The sequence below is a fragment of the Balaenoptera ricei genome, chromosome 16 (genome assembly GCF_028023285.1).
Source record: "Balaenoptera ricei isolate mBalRic1 chromosome 16, mBalRic1.hap2, whole genome shotgun sequence".
Lineage (NCBI taxonomy): Eukaryota > Metazoa > Chordata > Mammalia > Artiodactyla > Balaenopteridae > Balaenoptera > Balaenoptera ricei.
This window is the reverse complement of record NC_082654.1, coordinates 49,671,124-49,693,301: the sequence shown is the minus strand read 5'-3', so window position 1 is coordinate 49,693,301 and position 22,178 is coordinate 49,671,124. Positions and strand designations below refer to the sequence as shown.

The following is a 22,178-nucleotide window of genomic DNA, read 5'->3' as shown; positions in this document are numbered from 1 at the left end:
ACACGTTTGCAATGGAGGTAGCCAAAAAATGGAAACCAGGAGCACGGAGTGAAGGAGGTGAGAAATTCAAGTACTTCTCTCTGCGTCAGATTAGGGAAGGAGACACAGGATAGTATTCATGTTTCAAAGATGTTTTGGGCTTTGTTCAAAGAGCAGAATTTGACTAAAACCCCACGCGTCCCAGCCCTTGGTGACAGATGAAGACCAGGCTTTGGGGAGTGGGGCTCATCATGTCTACATCCACAGGATGCCGGGGTGCTTTGTCCTGGCAGGAGCAGTATAGATACGTCTCACCAGGTAACAAACTCTGATCAGCAACAAATTCCAACGCCTTTTGACTGTAAACCAAGTCTCAGTATATATGTCTAATTCAGCAAACAAAGGGCTCTTAACAATCTTGGGCTCTTGGTGCTTTAGAGGTTGGGCTACGGGGGCTGGAGTGACAAAGTGGCTCCGCAGCGTGGCCGGGCAGGGGGAGAGACGAGCGGCTGCATCCTGGAGGGAAGCCTGGAGCACACGGGCGGGGGGCATTGGCACCGTGAGCAGCAGCTGTTGACGGAGAAGCACTCCCGGCTGGGTTGAAGGCAGACCTTAGGGCTGCAGTGCAATTGCCCACAGTGGGGCTTCATTAGGGCGAAGTTGAGGCACTTCCCCTGCAGGGGACAGAAGAGAGAGAAGGTCACTAGAAGCCACTGGAATTGGGAGCAGAAGGTTGCGGTTTCCCTGGCCTCTGGGGCCTGCCGAGCTCCTTCTCTGTCTCAAGCCCACCTTCTCCTGCTGCCCAGAGTTCCCTGATCCCCCTGCTGGGTCTGTCTGGGCCTGTTGGTCCCTATAGGTGCTCCACGTGGTGTGCAGACTTCAGGCTTCCGTGAGCCTGCCATTCACGCATGAAGTATTACCTTGAGTGCCTGTGAGGGACAAAGGCCACTGAACGCTGCCTGCTCCTCCTGAGGCTGTCATTTTCATCACCCTAGGTTTTAAAATCCTTAGTAACCCTTTAGAATGATCGTGGTTTTCCCTGCTAATGTAGCCACATTAGGAAAAGAGAACACCTGACCCCCCTTGAATTTGAAAGAATGTTCTTAACAAATCTTCAACACCTTGAGCCTGACCTTGTCCTCTTCCATACCCACAGGGATGTCTGATCCGATGAAACTTTCAGGAAATACACCCTGCTTTGGGACCTGCACCCCTTGGCGCAGAGCAGAACCAGACCCAGAGATGGGAAGGGATTTCTCACTCTGACTTTCCCCGGCATGACAAGCCTGAGATAGTTTGGTAAATGTCACTTTCTAGCAACTTTCTATGTAAAATCACCTTAGGCTTCAATAAATTAATATTTTCTCTTTTACAGATAAACATTTTTACTTTTCCTGATTATAAAAGTAGTACCTGCCCATTATAGAGAACCTAAGCAACACAGGAAAATATTCACGAGGAAATACATGCTTCTTTTCCAACCACCCACGATAACCACTATGAAGAGGGTCCTGAACTCTCTGCAGACAGCAACTTCTTTGATCATTTATCAGCAATTCCCCTTTTCTGATCTCCACCCCCAGCTGGCCGTTCTCCCTTCCAGATGCACGGCCCAGGTTTGCCCTCTCCTGCCACCTTCCTGCGGGTCCTGTGTCGTCCAAGCTCACCTCCCCTGCCTCCTACTCTGCAGGCCTCTTCAGCCTCTAGGTCCCCAGGCCCAGCCTCGGGGCCCACTCTGCCCGAACCCTGTCCTGAGCCACGAGTGTCTCCGGCTGCCCATCCGTGCTCTGTACCCACTGCCTGCCCAGGCCCTCAGCTCCCTTCCTAGGCCAACTCAAGTGTCTCCTCTCCCCTGGTCACCTGGCCCTTCCCCTCCTCCCCTCCCCACCCCCAATCCAGGCCTCACGGAATCAACTTCCTCTGGCTTCCTCTTCCTCAACTCACACCTTGAGCTGTGCTTCCTCACTGTCTGGGAATCCAGCCCCAGTGCCCAGCCTGGCCCACCAGGCCACCCAACCGCCGGCTCCTGGCCCATTGCCAACATTGCCCGCATGCACCCAAAGTGTCCCTGTGTCTCAGCTGCACCCTCCGTGCTTCTCAGCTGCACCCTCCGTGCTCCTCTGCTCCAGGGTTGTCCTCCCCGCCTCTCCGTTTCCCATATCCAGACTACCCATCCTCTGAGGCCGCCTCTGCCCTCCCGCAAGCCAGTCTGGGAGCGCCTGGGCCACACAACCCCCAGGGCACTGGAGCTGGTTCCCTCTTCTCTCAAGCCCACCAGCAGGGTCTCCCTCACTGGCAGGACCTTCACCCTTCCTGCCCTAGGACTGCACCCCAAATTCCTTAACTACTCTTAACAGTTCATTTACTCAGGTAAATTTTAGAATCATTTTGATCAAATTCCCTAAAAATATTCATTACAATTTTCACTAAAGCAGGATTAAGCCCATGAATTCTTTTGGGAAAAGCTGACATTGTGGTCTAGGTTTTTGTATTTTCAAGTCTTCCTTTATAGCAAAGAGTAAAGTTTTGTGGTTTCTTTTTATTACAGGTCAGCACACATTGTCACACCTGTGCGTGGGTAAGTTCTTTTATTGCTGTGAATAGACTGGGATCTTCTATTTTTATTTCTAACCTCCTTTATTTCTGCTTATTTACTCCAGAATGTGAACAGACCGTTCTAGACCTAGTGTCTACCATCTGCTGTGGGATCCCTTCGATTTCCTCAAAGCACGACTGCAGGGCACCTGTGCTGAGGCCTGGCTCCTCTCCCTCAGCCGCAGCCCGTCACTGGGAGCTGCAGGGGGGACGTGTACATGGGCTGAGGGAGAGGAGTGAGTGGCTCCAGGTGGTGGTGGAGGCCCCTGGGTAGTGGCAGAGCCCCTGAGTCTGTTGTGTGATCATAAGGGGGTGAGGGAGGTGACTAGGGGCTGAGGGGGGTCTCCCTCCCCTCTGGTTTTCTATTAATGAAGAGATCTAAGCCAGTGACCAATTACTTCTTACATCAACTCAGCGACTCCACAGTGAAGGGATGTTTAAGAGATTGGCAAATGGTTGATTGAACCTTAATCTCCAGTGCTTTGGAGCTTTGGTTCCATTTCTGGATTTCCTGCTTATTACAGAGGGAAGTATGTGTGCACGTGTACGTGTGAGCGTGTTTGTATGTGTGAATGTGTGTGAGAGAGTCTGTGTGTGTGTGAAGAGTAGGGGGTGAGGGTTGTCGAGGATGGAGGAGCAGCCTGCCGTCACTGTCCCAAAGTTATGATCTGGGACTTTCACAAAGGTCACTGTCATGAAGGACATCTGTCAACTTGGGACTTCCTGGAGGGCTGAAGTCCTGCCCCAGCTTTATCACACACACCTTGGTGCTCCCTCTGTGGGTGGGGTCAAAAGATAGGAACTCAGGAGCTCCTTGGCCATGAATGCATCATATGGCCCCTCTGCAGCTCTGATCGTTACCCAGGACAATTGTTTCCAGTAAATATTTATGCGTTCATATTTAGAGGAGGTCTGCAAGCAACACAGTGTGAAAATAAGAAATTATCATTCATAATTGTTTGCACATCTAACACACTGCACAGAGGAAGGAATTACTTTCCAGTTGTTTCCCTATCACCGTGATAGCAGGTTACAGGAGCCGCAGGCTGGACTTGGAAGTGAGCCTCCCTGGGCTCTGTTCACAGCCCTGCTCTACCCCTCCAGAACCCTGTCACATTGAGCCCATCGTGAAACATCAGAACCTCGGTTTCTTCAGCTTCAAAATGCAGAGGAGTGATCACCTGGCAGGACAGAGAGGCAACCAAGCACGGGGTGAGGTCTGGGCCCTGGGCTGTTGGTACTGGCCTTACTGCTTCATGGCTGTGTGGCTGGGCAGGTGACTTAACTGCGCAGGGGTCAGCTTCCTCCCCCGCAGAGTGTTGGGAGGATGAAAAGAGTGAGCCTGTGTAAAGTACTCAGTGTCTGGCGATCCCTACTCTGTATAAACGGCCGCTGTTGGGAGAATGAATGAGATCCTTGTGTAAAGGGCCTTGCATGGTGGTGGCACCCAGGTCACACTCTCTTGGAGACAGTTGTATCACTGTCAGCATCACATTCAGTGAGAAGTGGAAGGTTTCCCATTTTTACCGATTTTCCTGAAGGATCTAGGAGAACTGATTTCCATGAACTGAAGGGGCTGCCCTGGAAAAGGCAGGGAAGGAAGAGAATCAGGACCTTGGATGGGGGGCAGGGTTTGGCTCAAGACTAAGAAACTAAACTGAGTCTTGCTGCGTCATTTTGTATATGTGTGTAGGGAGAGATGGTCTGGAAGGGACCATTATTAGAAAACTTCCTCTGGGGATGAGAAGGCGGTGGGGCAGAGAGACACAGTCGTTTCACAGAAGGTTACAGTAAACAAGAATGACTGCTTCTGCTACAAAAACACTGAGATTTTTGGTAAATTGAGTCTTTGAGAGTTTTCTGCATTGTATTGTGCTGAAGTGCAGAAACATCTGGATTCATTGAAACGAGCAGCTGACTGAGGTTTTAGAAGGCAGTAGCTCCTACAAGTTCACCCCCAGACTCCACTGTTCACATTCTGAACACGTTCACATCCGCAGGCCTGACTGCAATTCCAGTCCAGGCTGAGGAGTTTGGAAACAACCTCCCTGTGGATCGGGAACTGGAAGGAGGAGAGGTTGTGCGCCTGTGCTGCTGGGAACCCCCTCTCCTGCGGCTTCTGTTTTCCAGCACAGCCTGGTGAAGAGGGTCTGGGCAAGGTTCTGTCTGAGCAGAACACGGGGTGGTCTGCAGTGAGCAGACGAAAGGCTTATGTCTGCACATTCAGGGCTGGGGTTGGGGGCCGACTCTGGTCTGCAGAGACTGCAGGTCTCAGCTGACACCATGTCTTGGTTCATGATTAACTTTAAGCCTGGGACCAGAGCACTGAGGGCTTCAAGAAAGGAATCAGGACTCACTCCTGCACCTACTGGAATACTGGGGTATCCACAGAAATCCTACAACACTAGGGTCTCCAGGACTAAGGCTGTGAGGGACAAGGTCAAATGGGATGGGGGCAGAGGAGTGGGAGGGGTCACATCTACCAGGCACAGTTACAGGCTCCCAGCCCCTCTCAGGATAAGCAGGGTTGATTTCAGGTAGCTCTGGCTGCTGCCACTTACTCTCTGGGTGGTCCTGGCAACTCCCTTGACGTGTCAGGCCTCAGTTTTGCCTCCAGCGAGCACACAGGTCACTGTGAGCCACAGACTGCTGGGCGGACTCGAGAGCTGGCATTGCAGGGGCCTGGCAGAGCCCTGGGCAGCTATAAGGCCCCCTAATCCATCACTCTGCCACTTCCCCAACCTGAGCTTCGAAGAGTGGCCCTGGGAATGGGACCATTTCAGAGAGGTGCTCAGTGCCCCTGCCCTTACCTCGCTGGGCAGGAAGGCCATACCTGGCATCTTCCCTTTGTCCACCCTCTTGTCTCTTGCCTCCCTCTGCTTCAGCCCTCTGTCTTGCTCTGTCCCTCCTGATCCTGAGTGAGCATCTCTGGGTGGGTGTCTCCACTGTTCAGGGCATAAGGCTGGGGTGGGGCTCTTATGACTATAAAGGAGCTGGTTCTGGGAGAGGCTCCAGGAGAATCAGGTGGAAAATGGAGCTTCTGTGCAATCAAGGCTGGGACTCAGAGCTCGATTCAGACCCAGAACTGGGAGCCCAGCTGCCAAAGGAGCTCTGACACCACTGTCACCAGACAGTGTCTCTGCTGGGTGTGAGCATGCCTCAGGTATGTAACTAGCAGTGTCCAGAGGCTTTCAGGCCTGTCTAGAGTTTCCAAACGCCCACCTGCCCAGCCACCAAGAGCCAGTGTTTTCCTGATTCAGTGAAGGTGGTGAGCGCAGCCCTCACTATAGACCCTGGGACCACAGCATCCTCTAGGCCGCTGGCCCGGTCTATGCAACGGGTCTGAGTTTGGAATGGCCAGGCAGATGATTTTCAGGCAAACCACTGCTCTCCTTGGGCCGCAGGGGCCTGAGTAGGGCAGCGTCTGGTAGTTTGGGGGTAACCATCATGAGACCATGAGTGCTGACCCAAAAGCAGGGCAGAGCAGTTAAGAAAGGTGGGCCCAGACTCAGAATTCAAGTCCAGCTCTGCCCCTCCCAGCCGTTGTGACCTGGGACAAGTCACTTAGCCTCTCTGCGGGTCAGTACCCCCTTGGTAAAGCTGGGATAATAGTTGTATCTACCTGTACAGTTACTGGGAGGATTAAAGCACTGAAAACATGTAAAGTTCTTAGGTTAGCAACTGGCCCACAGAAAGGACTCAATAACATCGGTCATTATTGTTAAACAACAAGGATGACAACTAGAACAATTTAGCTTCTCCCCACTGTCACAGGCACTGACACAAGGAGGGCATCTTTACTGCCTGGTAAAACCAGTCATTGCTGGCCAGACAACATTGGGGAGGGGGTGTCACCATGTCCTCCACCACTCCTGCACCTGAGTGACCAGCCCAGGAGGGTCTCATGGATGGGGTGCAGCCAGCAGTCGCACAGGGTCGGGTGGGCAGTAGGAAGGGACGATGGATGGGAGTCCCATAGGCCTCTCCAGCCCTTTTCACTTAAGATTGGAATTGCTGGGCATTGCTCTGGAGAAGAAAGGTCCTGACACCCTTGAGACAAGGATGCAGGGGAAATGCACGGGCGCCATGTTGAGAATCGTCTGGAGGCTCATGAGCTCCAGGTCTCCACGTCTTGGGCGTTCTTCTCAGCAGATGCCGGGACAGGGCTCTCTGACCCACAGTCCCGGGGGCAACTGTCAAGGGCAAAAGCAAGACCCCAGCCATGCGGAGCATCCCTGTGCCCTGCTTACCATGTCCCTGGGCGGACACCACATCAATGACATCTGGTTGCAGCGCTGGACAAAGTCACACAAGGTATCCAGTTTTCCCTGAAAAGCAGATGTGGTTGTGAGGAAGCTACAGGCATAGATGCTGCCTCTAGAGGGGTAGTGTCCCCTCTGACTTGAGATGGCCTGTCAGGGCCCTGTCCCCACAAATTCCCTGAGACAGCACTGCAGCCACCCTTTGGGGCCACCCACCAACCTCCAGAAACTTGGGCCCATGCCAAGGGGGAAACCCTGGTGGTGATGGGAACATGAGCCCTCATACTTTTTGGCCTCCCCTGGGACACTGGGTCGGGAGGGCTTTGGCTTTTCTCTGGCACCAAGTGACCGTAGTCCAGTACCCATAGCTCATTTCCATGCCTTATGGGTCCAGACCTGTGCATGAACCAGCTACCCTCACCTCCTGCTCCCCAGCCTTGGCGTCATCACTCCTTCCAAAGGGCCTTTCTCACCTCCATTCGTTTCATCCTGACTCCTTGGCACCCACAAGGGACAATCACTGTGGGGCATGACATTTGACATGTCTCCTCTGGCTCCTAGGAAGAGAAAACACCGTCTGCGTCCTTGTCTGGCAGCTCCTCGGTGCAGACAAATGACATCTGTTGCCCCGGCACCTGTCAAGTACTGGCCACTCAGCAAATGTTTGTTGGAGAATCAAGGACAAATGAGCAGCACCCAGCACAGTAAGAGAGTGGCCTCCCTGCGAAAAACACACCAACTCCTTTTGGTTTATAAAGATGGCTCTTCTCCAAATATCAACAAACTCTATCCTGTCCCCTTGGTTCCTGGCGGCCACCCTTGCAGGAGAAGCTGGGCGTGAGGCTGTGCCATGTGATGGAGGCTGGCAGGGGTGCGGGCATTAGTAGATGACAGGGTTGTATTCACCCGACTCTGGCAGATCCAGCCTCCCCAGGCCACACTGCAGCCAGTGTAGACGTCAGCCTGGGCAGTGACCCTGTTTCCCACCAGATCTCAGGCCCAGGTCCCCCTGCCTCGGGACATGGCACCCCTGCTCTAACTACTTCTTATGGGCCCTGGTTTGGGCCCCACCCTGGGTCAGCCCCAGCCTCCTCACCTGACCCTTGGTCCCTGTGCTCACCCGGGCTGTGCCTCCCTCAAAGCTCAATGCCCGGTAAGAGTCCCTCCACCCTCCTCAGCTCCCCAGTCCCTAAAGGCCAACCCTGCCAAGACCCTCACCCTGACATGAGACAAGGATAAAGACCAAGGAAATGGAGCCCAACATACATCAGAGGCTGGGGAGGGAGACCAGGTCCCTAAAACCTGAGGATCCTTTCTCAAAAACTCACCTGAGTCCTGGGAAGGACCATCCTACAAACAGTCCTTTGGGAATTGACAAAAAGCCCATTTATACCAGGAGGGATCATAGCTGTGATAAAGGTCCTGGATCAGGCCGTGCTAGGAGTTCAGGAATGATATTGTCTGGGTGACATTTTCTGAGCCCACTTCTTCATCTGCATTCCTTCCTGCCCTCTGTCACTCTCTTCTTTCTGCCAGCTCTCTCTGCCCAGATAGGTGGGAGCTGGAGGGGTGGGGGAAGTCATATCCCCATACACAGCAGGGGGCCTCTCTGTGCAGGTGAGTGTGTACATCAGGCATGCTGACAACATCAGGACCAAACATACCACTTACCCTTTCTGGTTTCTGCACTGGTGGCGGCTCCTTGGTAGTCTAGAAAGGAAATGGTCAAAACTGAAGTGGTCAAAGTTTAGTGCCCATAAAACTCATCTCTACTGAAGCGATGCCTTCTAGGACCAGGTCTTTGCAGCATGAATTGGCTTCCCTCAAATCTCACACCCTAGCCTGGGGATCACAGCTCCTCCCTAACGGCTTTTTTCACCTCCATCCATCTTTTCCTTCTTACTTGGTACCCACAGCAAGGGACGATCACTGTGGGGCATGGTGATAATCACAGGTTAGAAGGCATGTAGAGGGCTCCGGCTCAGCCATGCAGACAGGAGGGGACCATGCTCAGCAGCAGTAGGGGGACAGAACATGGCCTTTTGGGGTGTCAACCTAGGTGCCCACTGTCTGTGGGTCTGCAACCAACAGGCTCCACCTCCCTGAGCCTCAGGCTCCTCAGTCATCAAAGGGGAATCGGTACCTCCGTGGAGGGTCAAGGGGGAGACAGGCAGACTAAGGCCCCTGGTCCCTGGTAGAGTTTTCAGCAGCAGCCCTGACATCATATGAAGACAAGAGAACACTCCCCACACCCCTCCTCCTCTCCCCTTCCCTCCCTCCCCCTGCAGCCCTCCCTGCCTCCCAGCCCTCAGGGATGACAGGCCACCTCCCTCTCCCCCACCCAGCTTTCTCTCCTCACTTCTCGCCCTTTGCAGAAATCTGACCTGCTGGCTTCTATGCTGCTTTGCTTGTCCTTTCTCACTCTGCTTCTTCCTCTTCTTCACCTACCTCTGGCCTGTGTCCTTGCAAACCCAGCCGGCCAGCGCCTCTGCCTTCCCATCCACCCGGGGCCAGTCTCTGTCCTTTATCATTATCAGGACACCTGCCACACCCTCTGAAGGTGACATTTACCCTCAATGCTCCCCAGCTACCAATACCAGACCACACACCAGATGGTGAGCTCCTGTGGGCAAGGGTAGTGGCTGCTTCATTTCTGCCCCTCTGTGCCCAGCACGGGGCCCTGCACATCCTGGTGACTTAGTGGTGACTGACGACGGAATGACGGAAGGCACCAGAGATGGACAGGGATCCATGCTGCTTTCAAAGGCACAGCTGCCCCCGGGGTTAGCATCCTCCCGGCCAGCATCCTTCTCCCTTTGGGCCATCAGTGCCCTTGCAGACCCCTCTTTGTCCCCCAACAGTGGAGATTCCTGGGGCCTTGGTCTACCTGAGTCCTTCAGAAGCCTGACTGCTGTGGGGCAGCCCTGGTCTCAGGAGGTCTGGGGTCCTTTTGCCCCAGGGGCCAGGACAGCCCATAGGCCACCTCCCTGTGAAGGTGAAAGCACGAAGCAGGTGGCCCCCTAGAAGCCCAGGCTGTGTCTATGCCCGGGACGGGAGGACAGAGTTTGTGCCTTGTTTGCTTGTGTGTTGGCCCTGGAGCTGATGGGAACCCGCCCACAGGCAGGATCATGGGGCAGGCATGGGAGTGGTCCCTTGGGGGTTGGCGAGGGCTGGACGCAGGCTGTGCGGGCAGGGGTCACTCACCTTCCTGCGGCACAGCCACCAGATGCACCAGAGCACCAGGAGGAACAGGAGCAGGGCTGGGATGAGGGCAGAGAAGTAGAGAGGGTTGACATAGGGGATGAACTGTGGGGGTGGTGATGAGGGAGGCTCCTCGGGAGTCTGCTGGGCAGTTGGTGGGGCAGCTGGTGGGGCAGCTGGTGGGGCACTCTTGTCATCTGGTCCCCCTTCCTACAGAAAAAACACACAGCAGAGTCCCGGCATGGACCAGGCGCCTGCTACATGGATCCCATACCAGCCCACTCTGTCCTCCCAGGCCCCCTTCTACTTGGTTGCCCCACCTGAGGAGACAGATTCTAGGAGGTCGGGGCTGGTACCCAGAGAGCCACTGTGGAGCTCTGGGCCACAGACCCCACCGCTGGCCCTGTTCCGAGACTCTCCCTAGAGCCCTGTCAAGGAAGCCCAGTCCTCCGTGCAGTGACAACCCAGCCCTCACTGCCTGCCTTAGCTGAGAGTACAGGGGTTTTGTGAGGATCACAAAATGCTACGACACACAGACGGGTGAGGGAGGGGCTCTGGGGCCCCAGAGAGGTGTGGGTGCAAGAGCAGAGGCAGGACACCTTGCTCACCTCCCCGTAGCCTCTCCCCGCTACTTCCCCGCTCTGCAACCTTGGGCCAAGCTGACTAAGCACGGTCACAGCTGCTCCCACCCTCCTGACCCCTGTGCCGGGGACCCCGACTTGGAGGGCCCAGGTGTCCCAGAGGCCCTGGACCCTGTCCCCTAGTACACAGTGCCCCAGCCTCTCCCGCTCACCCCGGCTGGAATCCAGGATGGAGCCTTGAGCTCCCCACCACAAGACTGGGGCCAGGGGAGGTGGCAAGGTGGATCCAGGGTGGGCAGAGCCTCAGCACTGTTTCTGGACTCTGCTTAGGGCTCTAATTGGTCTCTTCCATGTGCCTTCAGTGACACTTGGTTCACAGAGAGAGCAAAGGTTTGCAAGGCCAGGACGGTAAGGTGTCCCCCAGGTGCTCTTTTTAGTAGCACTCTCAAGGCACTACCCAAGCCTCATGGGGGTTCAGATCCTGGAGGTAGGGCTAAGGGCTCCGAGCTACCTGTGAGATGCTGCTCAGGGGCCTGTCTGCACAGGCTACCTGCTGGGCCTGCCTGGGGCGTTGTTCCCTTCGCTTGCCTCCCCAGGGTGCAGGGTGTCAGGACAGCCTTAGATGCTAGAGCCTTACCCTGGTACTCGCACAGTTCTTGCTGGTGATGCTAACATTGTTGTTGATGACGCTGACACCATTGTTCAGGCTAACTTCAACAAAGACCTCCCTAAAGCATAGAAGGGGCAGACAGTGACTACCAGGCCAGACAGACATAGTTCTAACACTTGGCTCAAATTGTAGCTTATAATATCTCCTCACTGTAATGACTTTGAACATCAGGCATTCAGGGCTACCAGAGAGCAGACGGCAGGGGTAAGGGGAGCTCATCCCAAAGTACTACGAGGTCAGCTTCTGCAGTGAAGGCTGACCAAGCAGTGAGGATCCCTGCATGGGGTCAGATGTCCTCGTGGCTATGAGTGAAGTGACCAGGGATGGCGGTATGATGTCACCATCCCGACTCCTCTGTATGTACAGAGTATGTGAATTTAGCTCCAAAAGGCTGCCTGGAGCAAAGGTACCATCCCTGGGGCACATCATCTCCTGCATCCTATGCTCCTCAGCAGAGCCTGGGCCACAGCAGATCGCTGAGCACCTCTGGGGACCACCAACCAGGGCAGGTGTGAAGGATGCCCTCAGTCCTCCTGGAGACAGACATGTGCTGCCCCAGTAGAGGTGGCTTCCTAAATTTTTTACACCTCATGGTAGCAAAAACTGCCCACTTGGTCCCTGGGCTGGGCACTTACTGATCTGGCTTCTCTATCTTTACTCCTGGGCATGTTATACTGGTATCTTTCACAGACTTGGCTTTTATCTCTGAAAGACAATCACATGAGAAGAATGTCAGTGGACTTGTCCACCCATCCGCCCCTCCCCTTCTGCCTGCGCTTGGAAGCAGAGCTACCACTTTGGCAGAAGCAGCTTCTCTTCTCTGCCTTCTTCTGACACCTACTGTGCACCAGGCACTGTCAGGGCTCTGGCGTTTAGTGGGAACAAGGCAGGCAGAGGCCCTGCTCTCAAGGACCTGACATTTGCAGGACTGGAGAGGGAGACAGACAATAAAGTAACAAACAATGAACAAAATAAGCGTCGGAGTGAAAAGTGCAGTGACATCAATAAGCAAGGGACAGTATAGAGAAGGGAGGGGAAGGGACAGCTTCTTAGGAGCAGGTGACCTGTCCTGTCTTTTAGAGACTCAATTTCTCTTTAAGAGAAAGTGAAATATTTATACAGGACATGATGGGATGTCTGGGATTTGATTCACAATAATCAATGGTGAGAGTATCAGCAAAACCAGGTTGGCCAGGATTGGTAATTACTGAAAGTAGGGGAAGGCTGCTTCAAGGGCATTATACGATTTTTGCTACTTTTGTATGTTATTGAAAATTCCCATTAAAGATAAGGTCTCTCTGAGGCGGTGTTCCTGGAGCTGAAACCAGATGAGGGGAAAGGCAGGGAAAGGTCTACGGAAGAGGGTCCGGGCTGTGGGCACCTGTTCCGAGGCCTGAGGCATAACTAGCTGAGCTTGTTGTGGGAAAGAGGTGAATGAAGAGAGGGGGCGGGGCCTCGTGGGCCCTGGGAAGGGGTTTGGGCTTTATTCTAAGTTCAGTGAGCCTGTGGCGTGGCTGGCCAGGTTCGGGTAAGTTTGGACACAGAGGTAGCAGGGCCTGCAGGTGGACTGGATGTGGGATGAGAGCAAAGAGGAGTCAAGGACGACGTGCAGGTGAGTGAGCAGAGCGCCTGGGTGGGTGGTGGTGCCATTTATGGACACAGGGAAGCCTGAGGGGAACAGGGCTTCTGTGTTCGTGCTTGTTCTGTAACTTTGTGGGAGCTGGGAGGTGGCACGCCGGAGGCTCAGACAGTCTGTAACTAGTAGCTGTGGAACCTTCTCCTCTCCTGAGCCCTAACTCTTTACATTCTTGTAAAAAAAGATGGGAAGGCCCAGCTGCTTTGACTGCTGGCTTTCCTACCAGCTTTCTCCCCACCCTGCTCAAACTTCCCCAGGTCCCAGACTACCCCTCTGAAAGTTAGAATCAATGGTCCCACAGGGCTGCAGCAGTTCTGACATCGGTGATTTGGGAGGAGAGTCCTTTCACTGGCCTTTTTCATGACACAGGCTTCCCAAGGCCCTAGGAGCTAGGTCACCACTTCCCGGGGTCTGGAACCACAGCTCTGCACCTGCTGCCCTGTGTGGACAGATGCTGGCCTGCACATTTTTGCTGTGTAGGATGAAAGCAGGTTCTCTCCTAGACTTGCACCCACAGGGTTGTGATCCAAGGTTAGGGATGAAGTTCTACAGGAGGAACCATGCTCAGGGCCATGCCTCTAGGGACATGTTCCGGAGCATCTCCCTAAAAGTGGAGATAGTTTTAAATGTTCTTCTTTGAAATTTATTCAAAAATAGGCTTGTCGTCTGTTTAGAAATATTCTCTAATTTTTACAAGACTGGAGTCTAGGTGTCACTACCTGGACACTTAAACTTCAAAAGCACACAGATCATAATCAAACTAAAGATTTTCCTCTTACATTCCTAATCTGTTAGTGTTTTTATAGTCTCCTTTTAACTTAGGGGCATTTTTTGGGGAACTAATACGTCTCATGAAGAAGGCTCTGCGTGACGCTCAATACTTTCCTCAATTCCACTTCAGTTTTTCTTCTATCATTCAGGAAAACTGGGGTTTACCAGCTGTATTTGAGGTGTTACAGGCACTTATCTGTGGCTTTGGAATCAGGGGTAATGTTTTATTCTTTACTTTTTTGTACTTCCTGCTTTCTACTGTGTAGCATCGTTATAATCAACAATCTCTAATAATTTTTATTGTTTTTTGCCGCAGGTCAGGGCTATTCGCTACAGAATGGTTCATTTCCACGTGGAAAGGTTTTTGGACCTAACTCAACTGTCAGATTAGCTGTGAACTTTGGACGGTGTTAGTCCTTTGTTGGGACTGAAAATGAAAACTAATCGCCGAGTATAGTTAGGGGAAAGGATCTGCATCTGAAGGATAGGATGGTTGAGATTAGTGTAAAAAAAATTCCAGAGGGGAGCAACTTACTTTCCATAGGCTGTTCACAATCCAGAACAGGGAGAGGGAGGTGACGGCAGGCACCCCACATACTAAGGGCCCAGAAAAGCATGGTTGACTGGAAAGCAGTTTCCAATATTAACGGATTAACTAAATACTTCACTTGCCACATTTAAAAAACTTTGTCTTAAAATATGAAAACTTTACATACTAGCGACAGACAAAACGTATAGAAACCTTGATTAAAATATTTCTTCTTTATGCTTCTCTATATTTTCTAAACTGTTTTGCCATATGTTTTAATCAGAGGAAAATGTAATTTAAAAGAACCAAATCAATCCCAATCAGTGCATCAGGGCCCCTGGCGATAAACAGCCCTGTACGGTCACTTCTGGTCAGCCTTGACTACGTGCAGTGAGGCGGTCAGCAGAGGAGCCCAGGACTGTGGGATGGGCTCTCCCGTGTGAGATCCTGGTGCTGGTCCACCTCAGAGAGAAACACTGGTGACATCTAGAGTGGGAAAGCAATATAGCCATGGACCACAGGGGAACATCTGAACACATTTCCTGGAGGATAGGTTGAGTCCCACCTTCCTCAAGAACTCATCTCAGTGAGGTCAAAGGCCCAGACTGGGCAATCACATCACCTATGTCTACTTTCCAGTTCTTCCTGAACCAGCTTGTGACCTTGGGCAAGCTCTTTAATTGACCCTGACTCTGGTTTCAGATCTACACAAAGGAATAACAATTGGTTTCTTTTGAGAATTAACTGGGATAGTGCATGTAAGACACTTAGCACATTAGTAGATGTAGTAGGTGCTCAATAAACATTAGCTCTCCACATAAATATGTTACTGAGTCCTAATCACTCCTGAGAAATTACAGACCAAGGGAAATCTAGCTCCCTGAGGCCATCTGCACACTATGTGGTGTGAGAGTGTGGCAATGGCAGAGCTCTGCGCATTCTATGCACCCGTGGAAGAAGGAGAGATGGCCCAGAAGTGTGATGGGGCAGAGGACTCGCTCTGGGTTTACCAGATGGCCCTGGAATGAGGAGTGTCATTGAACATAATATAATCATATTAAATCAATGCATCAGGGGAGGGTTGAGGAGGAAGAGGAAGTTCAACTGTCCCCAGGCACTCTGTGGGGGAGATCAGGCCCACCTCAGCACTGAGGACACATCTGCTTCCCCAACTGTGTGCTTCCTCAGGCCTCTCACCCTTCCTGGAGGGACACCTGGTGCCTGAGTATTTCCAAACAGTAGCTTTACATATGTGATAGGGTTTAGTTAGTGCACCTACCATACTGGCCCCATTTCACAGTACAGATAATAGAGGCTGAGAACAGAACACTCATTAGGTCAAGATCACACATGTAATGTGGGCCAGAGCCAGGATTCCGGGGCCCAGGCCTGGCAGTTGGCATCCTCTCTCAATCCCAGGTGACCACACGGTCCTGGGAGAGCTCAGTGCACCTGGCCCAGACTCAGGGCCCTGGGGCCGCCTCCACTTCCCACCAGCAGACTCGTGAGATTCAAGTCCTTGTCTCTCAAGGGAAGTGAGGGCCGAGGAAAGTGTGGGGGGAGTGTAGCAGTGAGGACAGACCCAGCATACCCAACCCAGCCTTGAAAGGTGTACGCCCTGACCCAAGATGCTCTTGATGTGCTAGGGATTGATCACTTCCTGGCCTGAGATGAAGGGAGCCGTGGCCAGGCTTCCCAGCCAGGTCCCTCCTTCCATTGTCCATGCTGCCTCTATCCTACAGTGTCCACAGTGAGTGGTGAGCAAGGGCTTCGACGGCCTAGCTGGCTCAGGGAACGCAGTGCGGTGTGGGAAGTGTGTCACTTGGCGGCATCAAGGGGGTTACTTACCAAAGAACTGCTTGTCGCTGAACTTAAATCTACAAATAACTTCATCCTTCTTCTTTGCATTATTAAATCCTTTTCCAGAAATCATCAATTCATTTTCATCTGCAAGGGCAACACCCAAAGGTCTGTGTTAGGAGGGGCTGAGTGCTGTCTTCCCTCTGATCTTGCAGTTATGACAGGCCACTCCATAACTGAATTACCAGGGACTCTGATGAGGAAGCATATGTGTCTGAACCAATATCTGTGTGCACACTGGGCCTCACCTGGTATCACAAAGGGTACAACTGAGATGGCTGGGCCTTGAGCACCCGGGGGCTTCTCACTACTGCCCCTGACCCATCCAACTCATTAAAGGCACCCAGTCTCATACCCTCCACGGGGGCAAACCCAGCCATAGGTTTCTGACTCTGAAGCCAAGGTCTTCCCTAAAAGGCGCAGGCAGTGCTCTCCACCAGGCCCTCCCTTACACAAATGACAGGAACCCAGATAACGCAGGCTGAAGACAGTCCTGACTCTTCTCTGAGGTGAGCACACAAGCCTGGGTGCCTGTAGGGCTTTGTGACACTAGGGGGTCTGCTCCTCCTCCCTGTGTTCCTCTCTGCCTATGGCAGGCTGGAGACCCCAGGCACAAGGCCAGGACCCGGGTGAGGCAAGGAGGAAGTGAGGACCCTGCCCCGGAGAATCCCCCATGGAAGGTGAAATCCTGTCTCAGCTGTGGTTCTGAAGTCTGCAATGAGTGCTCTTCCCCTCCCTCTTCCTGCCCCTTCATGTGCCTCACACAACCCCCCAGGGATTCACCAAGCACCTCCTTCTGTCAGGGTGGGAGACACTGATTTGCTAAGATGCAGTTCTGGGCCATAGCCCCTCTGCAGGCTGCTGGGTCCCCACTGCTGCTTCCTGGCAACTGAAACAAATACTAGGGGATCCAGAAAAGGCAGCTAGTGGGCCTGACTTCTGAGGAACTGGCTAGGATAAATGCAAGTCTTCCTGCTGCTAGCCCGAGGTCATTAGCCTCCAACTCTGTCTCCTGGTCAAGGTCAATTAATTACTTGAGGTCAGTTAACTCTGAGGGACATGCCTCAGAATGCCAGCACAACCTTAGACCTGGCAGTCCTGATTCCTCCTGCAATTCTTCATGCAGTTCCCATCAGATCAAGGCTAAGTTTGCAAATTCTCTGTTTTGAGGCAATTAGATTCTTGGGCTGTAGGCTGAAGCTGGCCTGCTAACATGTTTTGATAGGCTTTTGGAAGCAGAAAGCCCCCATAGAGGACCTGGCGGTCCCGGCCTCATGGTGAAGATTGGACGCAGCCTCCTCTTCCACGTAGCTGACAGGAGGGAGGGCGGCAGCTGAGGGCAGGGCCATCTGATAGCCCAGCGCACAGCCCATGCCACATCCTCAGGAGCAGCGCATGCTGCCCTCCGCCCGGACACCCTCCTTCCTCCTTGTGTCTCCTGCTGCCCTCAGCCCCGCTTGCATGCTGCTTCACCTTTGCAGCAGAGCCCCCTGTGCCCCAGGCACTGCCACTCCCAAAGGGGGGGCTTCTGAACTCCGGCAAGTCTCCAAAGTTGAAGGCAGGGTGATGGTTTCAATATTTCAGCAAAAGAGACTTCCAGGTAAAGGACTTTTGCTTTGTCCAGAAAGCTGCTCCTTTTGCTTCCCAAACCCCTCCCCCTGCACCGCAATTCCTCCAACAGTATCAACCACAGGAAGGAAATGAAGTCACAGGAAGGTCTAAAATCGCCTTGCAGGGCTGCATGTCCCACGTACAGTCCACTGCCCACCAGCTCTGAGGCAGCAGGATGAACAGTCCCGGGAAGGGAGATGGATCCTTTCTGGAACAGAGAGCTTTCTCTCTGGAAGAAAAGTTGTACACCAGGCCAGCCAGGGGCTCCAGAGAGTGGAGCTGGGAAGGCAAGCGTCTCCCTGAGCAGGCTGGTGGAGCTGAGCATGAAAAGGGCATCTAGCCTGCCTGAGACTGACACGGGCGCACAGGTGGACATGACCTGCCCTGGGGCGGGCGTGTCTGGGAGCACCACATGCTGCTTGGGACAGTCACTTTGCGAGAAACTGGACACTGACCAACTGTGACCAGGGTGTCCCTTTAAGGCAGCAGGTCTACGTCTGGTCTTGACCCCAGGGAATTCCTTTCCCAAGCTCGCAGTGGTAAGCATCAGGATGGTCCTACAGTATGACTTCTAGTATCGACTTATTAGAAACAATTTGAATATTGATCAAGGGAGACCCATGAAATAAATTGTTCCATCCATGCAATGGAATACTGTGTAGATGGCTGGAAAGTACTATGTACTGTATGATCCCATTAATGTAAAAATATCCTTGTAAAGTACACTTAGGTAGGTCTTTACATATAAAAGCTGAACTCTTCGTGGTTGTTATCTCTGGAGAGAGTAGGATGGGACAAGGGGGACCTTATCACGGTGGGGGGACAGCCTGGACCCAGGCTGGTTGCAGGAGTGTCCCCGTCTGTGCAGTGTGTCCTGCCTTCATCCCGCAGGTCCTCCTGCCCCACACAACCTGCCCCCCCCCACCCCCCCAGAGAGTCTCTGGCCGAGACGCAGAGCTGGATGCCGGGCCTCAGAGGGAAGCCCTGCTCTGCACTGTGTCCTCCTATGGCCACCACTGCTGGGACCCACCTGCTGGGCTTCTTGCAGACACTCACTCTGGCCCAGTCACATACAGGAAAAGGAGTGACCAGGTGCCGCCTCCAGCCTGCCTCTGGGGTCCAAGCCCTGGGCCAACCCAGCAACACACAGGAGGGATGAATCCCCAAACCACGGTGCCGAGTGCCCCAGGCCAGGCCCCGCGCTCACCCCCTGTGAGTCCCTGAGGAGAGGTTCTAAAGCAGCAAACTAGCCTGTGGAGGAAGAAATCAGGGAGTAGCTGCCTCCAGGGGGTGGGGCAGGGATTGCCTGGGAAGGGAGCTGAGGGGACTTTCTGGGGGCAAATGTAGTGTCTGAGTCTTCATAGGGTTGGGGGTTACACAGGTGTGTGCATTTGTCAGAAGTCATCAAATGATACATTTGTTTGCTGCATTTCAAAAAGAGAAATCTTAACAAAAATTGTTTCCCAGGTAAAGAAATGTGGTGCGGTAACCTGATGACTGTAAGTTATTTTGAAATGCATCAAGATATAAGATGGGGACTTCCCTGGTGGTGCAGTGGTTAGGAATCTGCCTGCCAATGCAGGAGACAAGGGTTCGAGTCCTAGTCCGGGAAGATCCCACATGCTGTGGAGCAACTAAGCCCGTGCACCACAACTACGGAGCCTGAGCTCTAGAGCCCGCAAGCCACAACTACTGAGCCCGCATGCCACAACTACTGAGCTTGTGAGCCTAAAGCCCGTGCTCCGCAACAAGAGAAGCCACGGCAATGAGAAGCCCGCGCACCGCAACAAGGAGTGGCCCCTGCTCGCCACAACTAGAGAAAGCCCGCAGCAATGGAGAACCAATGCAGCCAAAAAAAGAAATAAGATGAATTGATGAAAACAGAGAGTCAAGAAAGAGAGAGGAGTTAGATAAATAAATGATAAAGGAAATACGGTCAGGTATTAATTGCAGATCCAGGTAGTGGAGAGAGGGGTATCCATTGTACAATCATTTCCACTTTGCTAGGATTGAAATCTTCCGTAATAAAAAGCTGGAATAAAAACAATGAATTGAATGATAAAAATAAAAAAACAAAGCTGTGGACACAGCCAAGCAGAAGTCATGGTTCATACTGGGTGACAAGTGACTAATGACAGGAACAGAGCAAGGGCTGTGAGAAGCCAGAGGGACCAGTTGACTAGGAAAGGCTTTGGGATTGAGGTGCCCTGAGAATAAGGTCTAAAAGGATGGTGGGCTGGACCCTGTAAAGCTGAGGAAGGTTTTGCAGGGAGCCCAGTCCCGCCAGCCCCCAGCCTCTGCAGCAGGTGGGCTTAGAGCAGAGGCTGGACCTTGGAGGGTCTGGCTGTCTGGCTCAGGGGCCTCAGCCTCCATGGTCAGGCTGGGGTAGGGAAGTGGCCTTCTCTGCCCCTTGGGTCCTGTGCAGAGAATGGGCTGGAGCACAGGCCTGGAGGCAGGGAGGCCAGCAGAGGCCTCTGCCTAGTCCTGGAGGGAGGCCGAGAGACTGAAGAGGGCCTCCCCACTCCCGGCTTCCTCACACCCGGCCCACTGACTTATTCAGAACAACAGCCTGATGAACAGCTTCTGCTTTATTTGGGGTCCAGGTTCCTGCCTTGAGCTTTCGCTCCAAGTGACAGTCATGCTGTGTGGCAGCTTTTGACAAGATGACAGCAGCTGTAAAGGTCAGAGCAGCACTGCTGGGCCACGCTTGCAGAGGGTGTGCAGTGAGCACCTGTCACCTCAGCTGGGCCACCACAGGGCATGAATGACAATGGGCATCTTCCTCTATGGTTTGACAGGCCTGTGTATGTCCCAGGGACATAATCAGAGAATTGAAGCTGTCAGGCTACTGCACGGCTGGTACGTGACACCAGAGAAGCCCTGGTTTCATGTCTGGGGGCAGCAGAGCTCAGATATGAACACTGTTGTGTCTGACCCCATGGCCTACTGTGCTGTAGCCTTGCAGTTCAGAGCACCACGGCCAGGACCAGCTTCCTGGGTCTGCGTCCAGCTGCATCCAGCTGTGTGCTGTTACCAGTGGGAGTGTGTGCTTATCCACCCACCTCAACTCCACAAATCCCAGTGATGCGGACGTACGAGCCGGCACACACAGAGCTCACTGAGAGAGAGGGCTTCTACCAGACAAGCAACTGCACAGGATCCTCCCCACACTGATGCAGGGACCCTCCCAGGGGAGAGAGGGCATCCTTGTCAAGTTCCAGATCTCAGGGAGAGGTCGACCCCGTTGAACCACTGGGTGTAGTGATAGCTGTGAGTATTTGTTGGATGCCTTTGTCAGTCTGTGTTGCTAGTATGACGCTGACCGTGAACTATGTCCAATTCTTTTCTTCATCCACTGAAATAATCATATTTTTCTTCTCCATTTTGCTGATGAGGAAAATCACATTGATATTTCATATACTGAACCAGGCTTGCATTTCAGAGGTGAGCCCTAATTATTCTTGATGTATTGTCCTTTTTTTTATGTTGTTGGATTCTATTTGCTAGTGTTTTGTTGAGGGTTTTTAAAATAAAGTTTTTCTTATTTCTTAATTAAACTTTTGGCTTTGAGTTTAAAAAATATGTACACTAAACTTATCATTTTGCAATATTTTTGTGTCAAGTCATTTTGTGGCATACATCAAACGTATACAGAGCTGTATGTCAATTACATCTCAGTAAAACTGGAAGAAAGAAGTAATTATACAAATACACACACACACACAACCAACACTCGGCATGCACACCCCACATAAACATTCCCTTATATGCCCAATGTAGTCATATGCCCACAATTTCTATACAATCACCCCACACACTCAGACACCACACTCACACACACCATACACACTACACGCACAACCACACATAGTGAAACCATGTGCTCACAGCACACCTGCAACGCACACTGGGCACATTCACCACTCACACAAACACACACCCCTGTGTTTAAAACAGCACTCCAGCTCTTACCTCCTGTACAGACACTGGAAGGCTCCACAGCTGTAATTTCAATACAGGACTTAGTTCCGAGCTAGAATAGGGAGATGAGGGGCAGGGGCTTGAATGCGGGGGCTTGGCGAGAAGCTTCCCCTTCCCACTTCTCACGTCCAGCCCTCACTCACTGGCTCAACGATGTATTTAAGAGCCTTGAATCCTTGGTCCACTCCAAAGACGTGACGGGGGCTGTCTGCAATTTCCAATAACTACAGCAGAGAGGAGATGGTTGGCACACAGTCAGGGGTTGAGGATGCAGCAGGTCCCATCCCAGAAGACAGGCTCTTGCCTCCTGCCATGCTGGATTCCAAGGTCATGTGCTGGCATCTGCTAGCAGCCCACCCTTAGGGAGTGGAAAGCTCCTCCACCCGTACCTCTGCTGTGCAGGTTTACACAACACTTGCTATTCATCTGCAGTGGCTACCTGTTGTCCAGACACTTGGGGTGGGTAGAGGGCCATCCTCTCGGAGACCCTGGGACAGGTGCC

At 52.7% G+C, this 22,178-nt stretch overlaps 1 protein-coding gene across 1 annotated transcript in view; it reads right to left on the bottom strand.

The window, feature by feature from the left end:
* Nucleotides 1-425: 425 nt before the first annotated feature.
* The window catches only part of ANTXRL (ANTXR like), a 44,635-nt gene continuing 22,882 nt past the window's right edge, over nucleotides 426-22,178 (bottom strand). The window contains exons 6-14 of the mRNA XM_059899629.1: nucleotides 21,820-21,900; nucleotides 21,668-21,728; nucleotides 16,073-16,171; nucleotides 11,924-11,993; nucleotides 11,256-11,346; nucleotides 10,041-10,247; nucleotides 8,508-8,546; nucleotides 7,310-7,393; nucleotides 426-653 (exon numbers count right to left, since the gene is read on the bottom strand). Of these exons, the coding sequence (XP_059755612.1) occupies nucleotides 426-653; nucleotides 7,310-7,393; nucleotides 8,508-8,546; nucleotides 10,041-10,247; nucleotides 11,256-11,346; nucleotides 11,924-11,993; nucleotides 16,073-16,171; nucleotides 21,668-21,728; nucleotides 21,820-21,900 (960 nt within the window). The remainder of the gene's footprint in view (nucleotides 654-7,309; nucleotides 7,394-8,507; nucleotides 8,547-10,040; nucleotides 10,248-11,255; nucleotides 11,347-11,923; nucleotides 11,994-16,072; nucleotides 16,172-21,667; nucleotides 21,729-21,819; nucleotides 21,901-22,178) is intronic.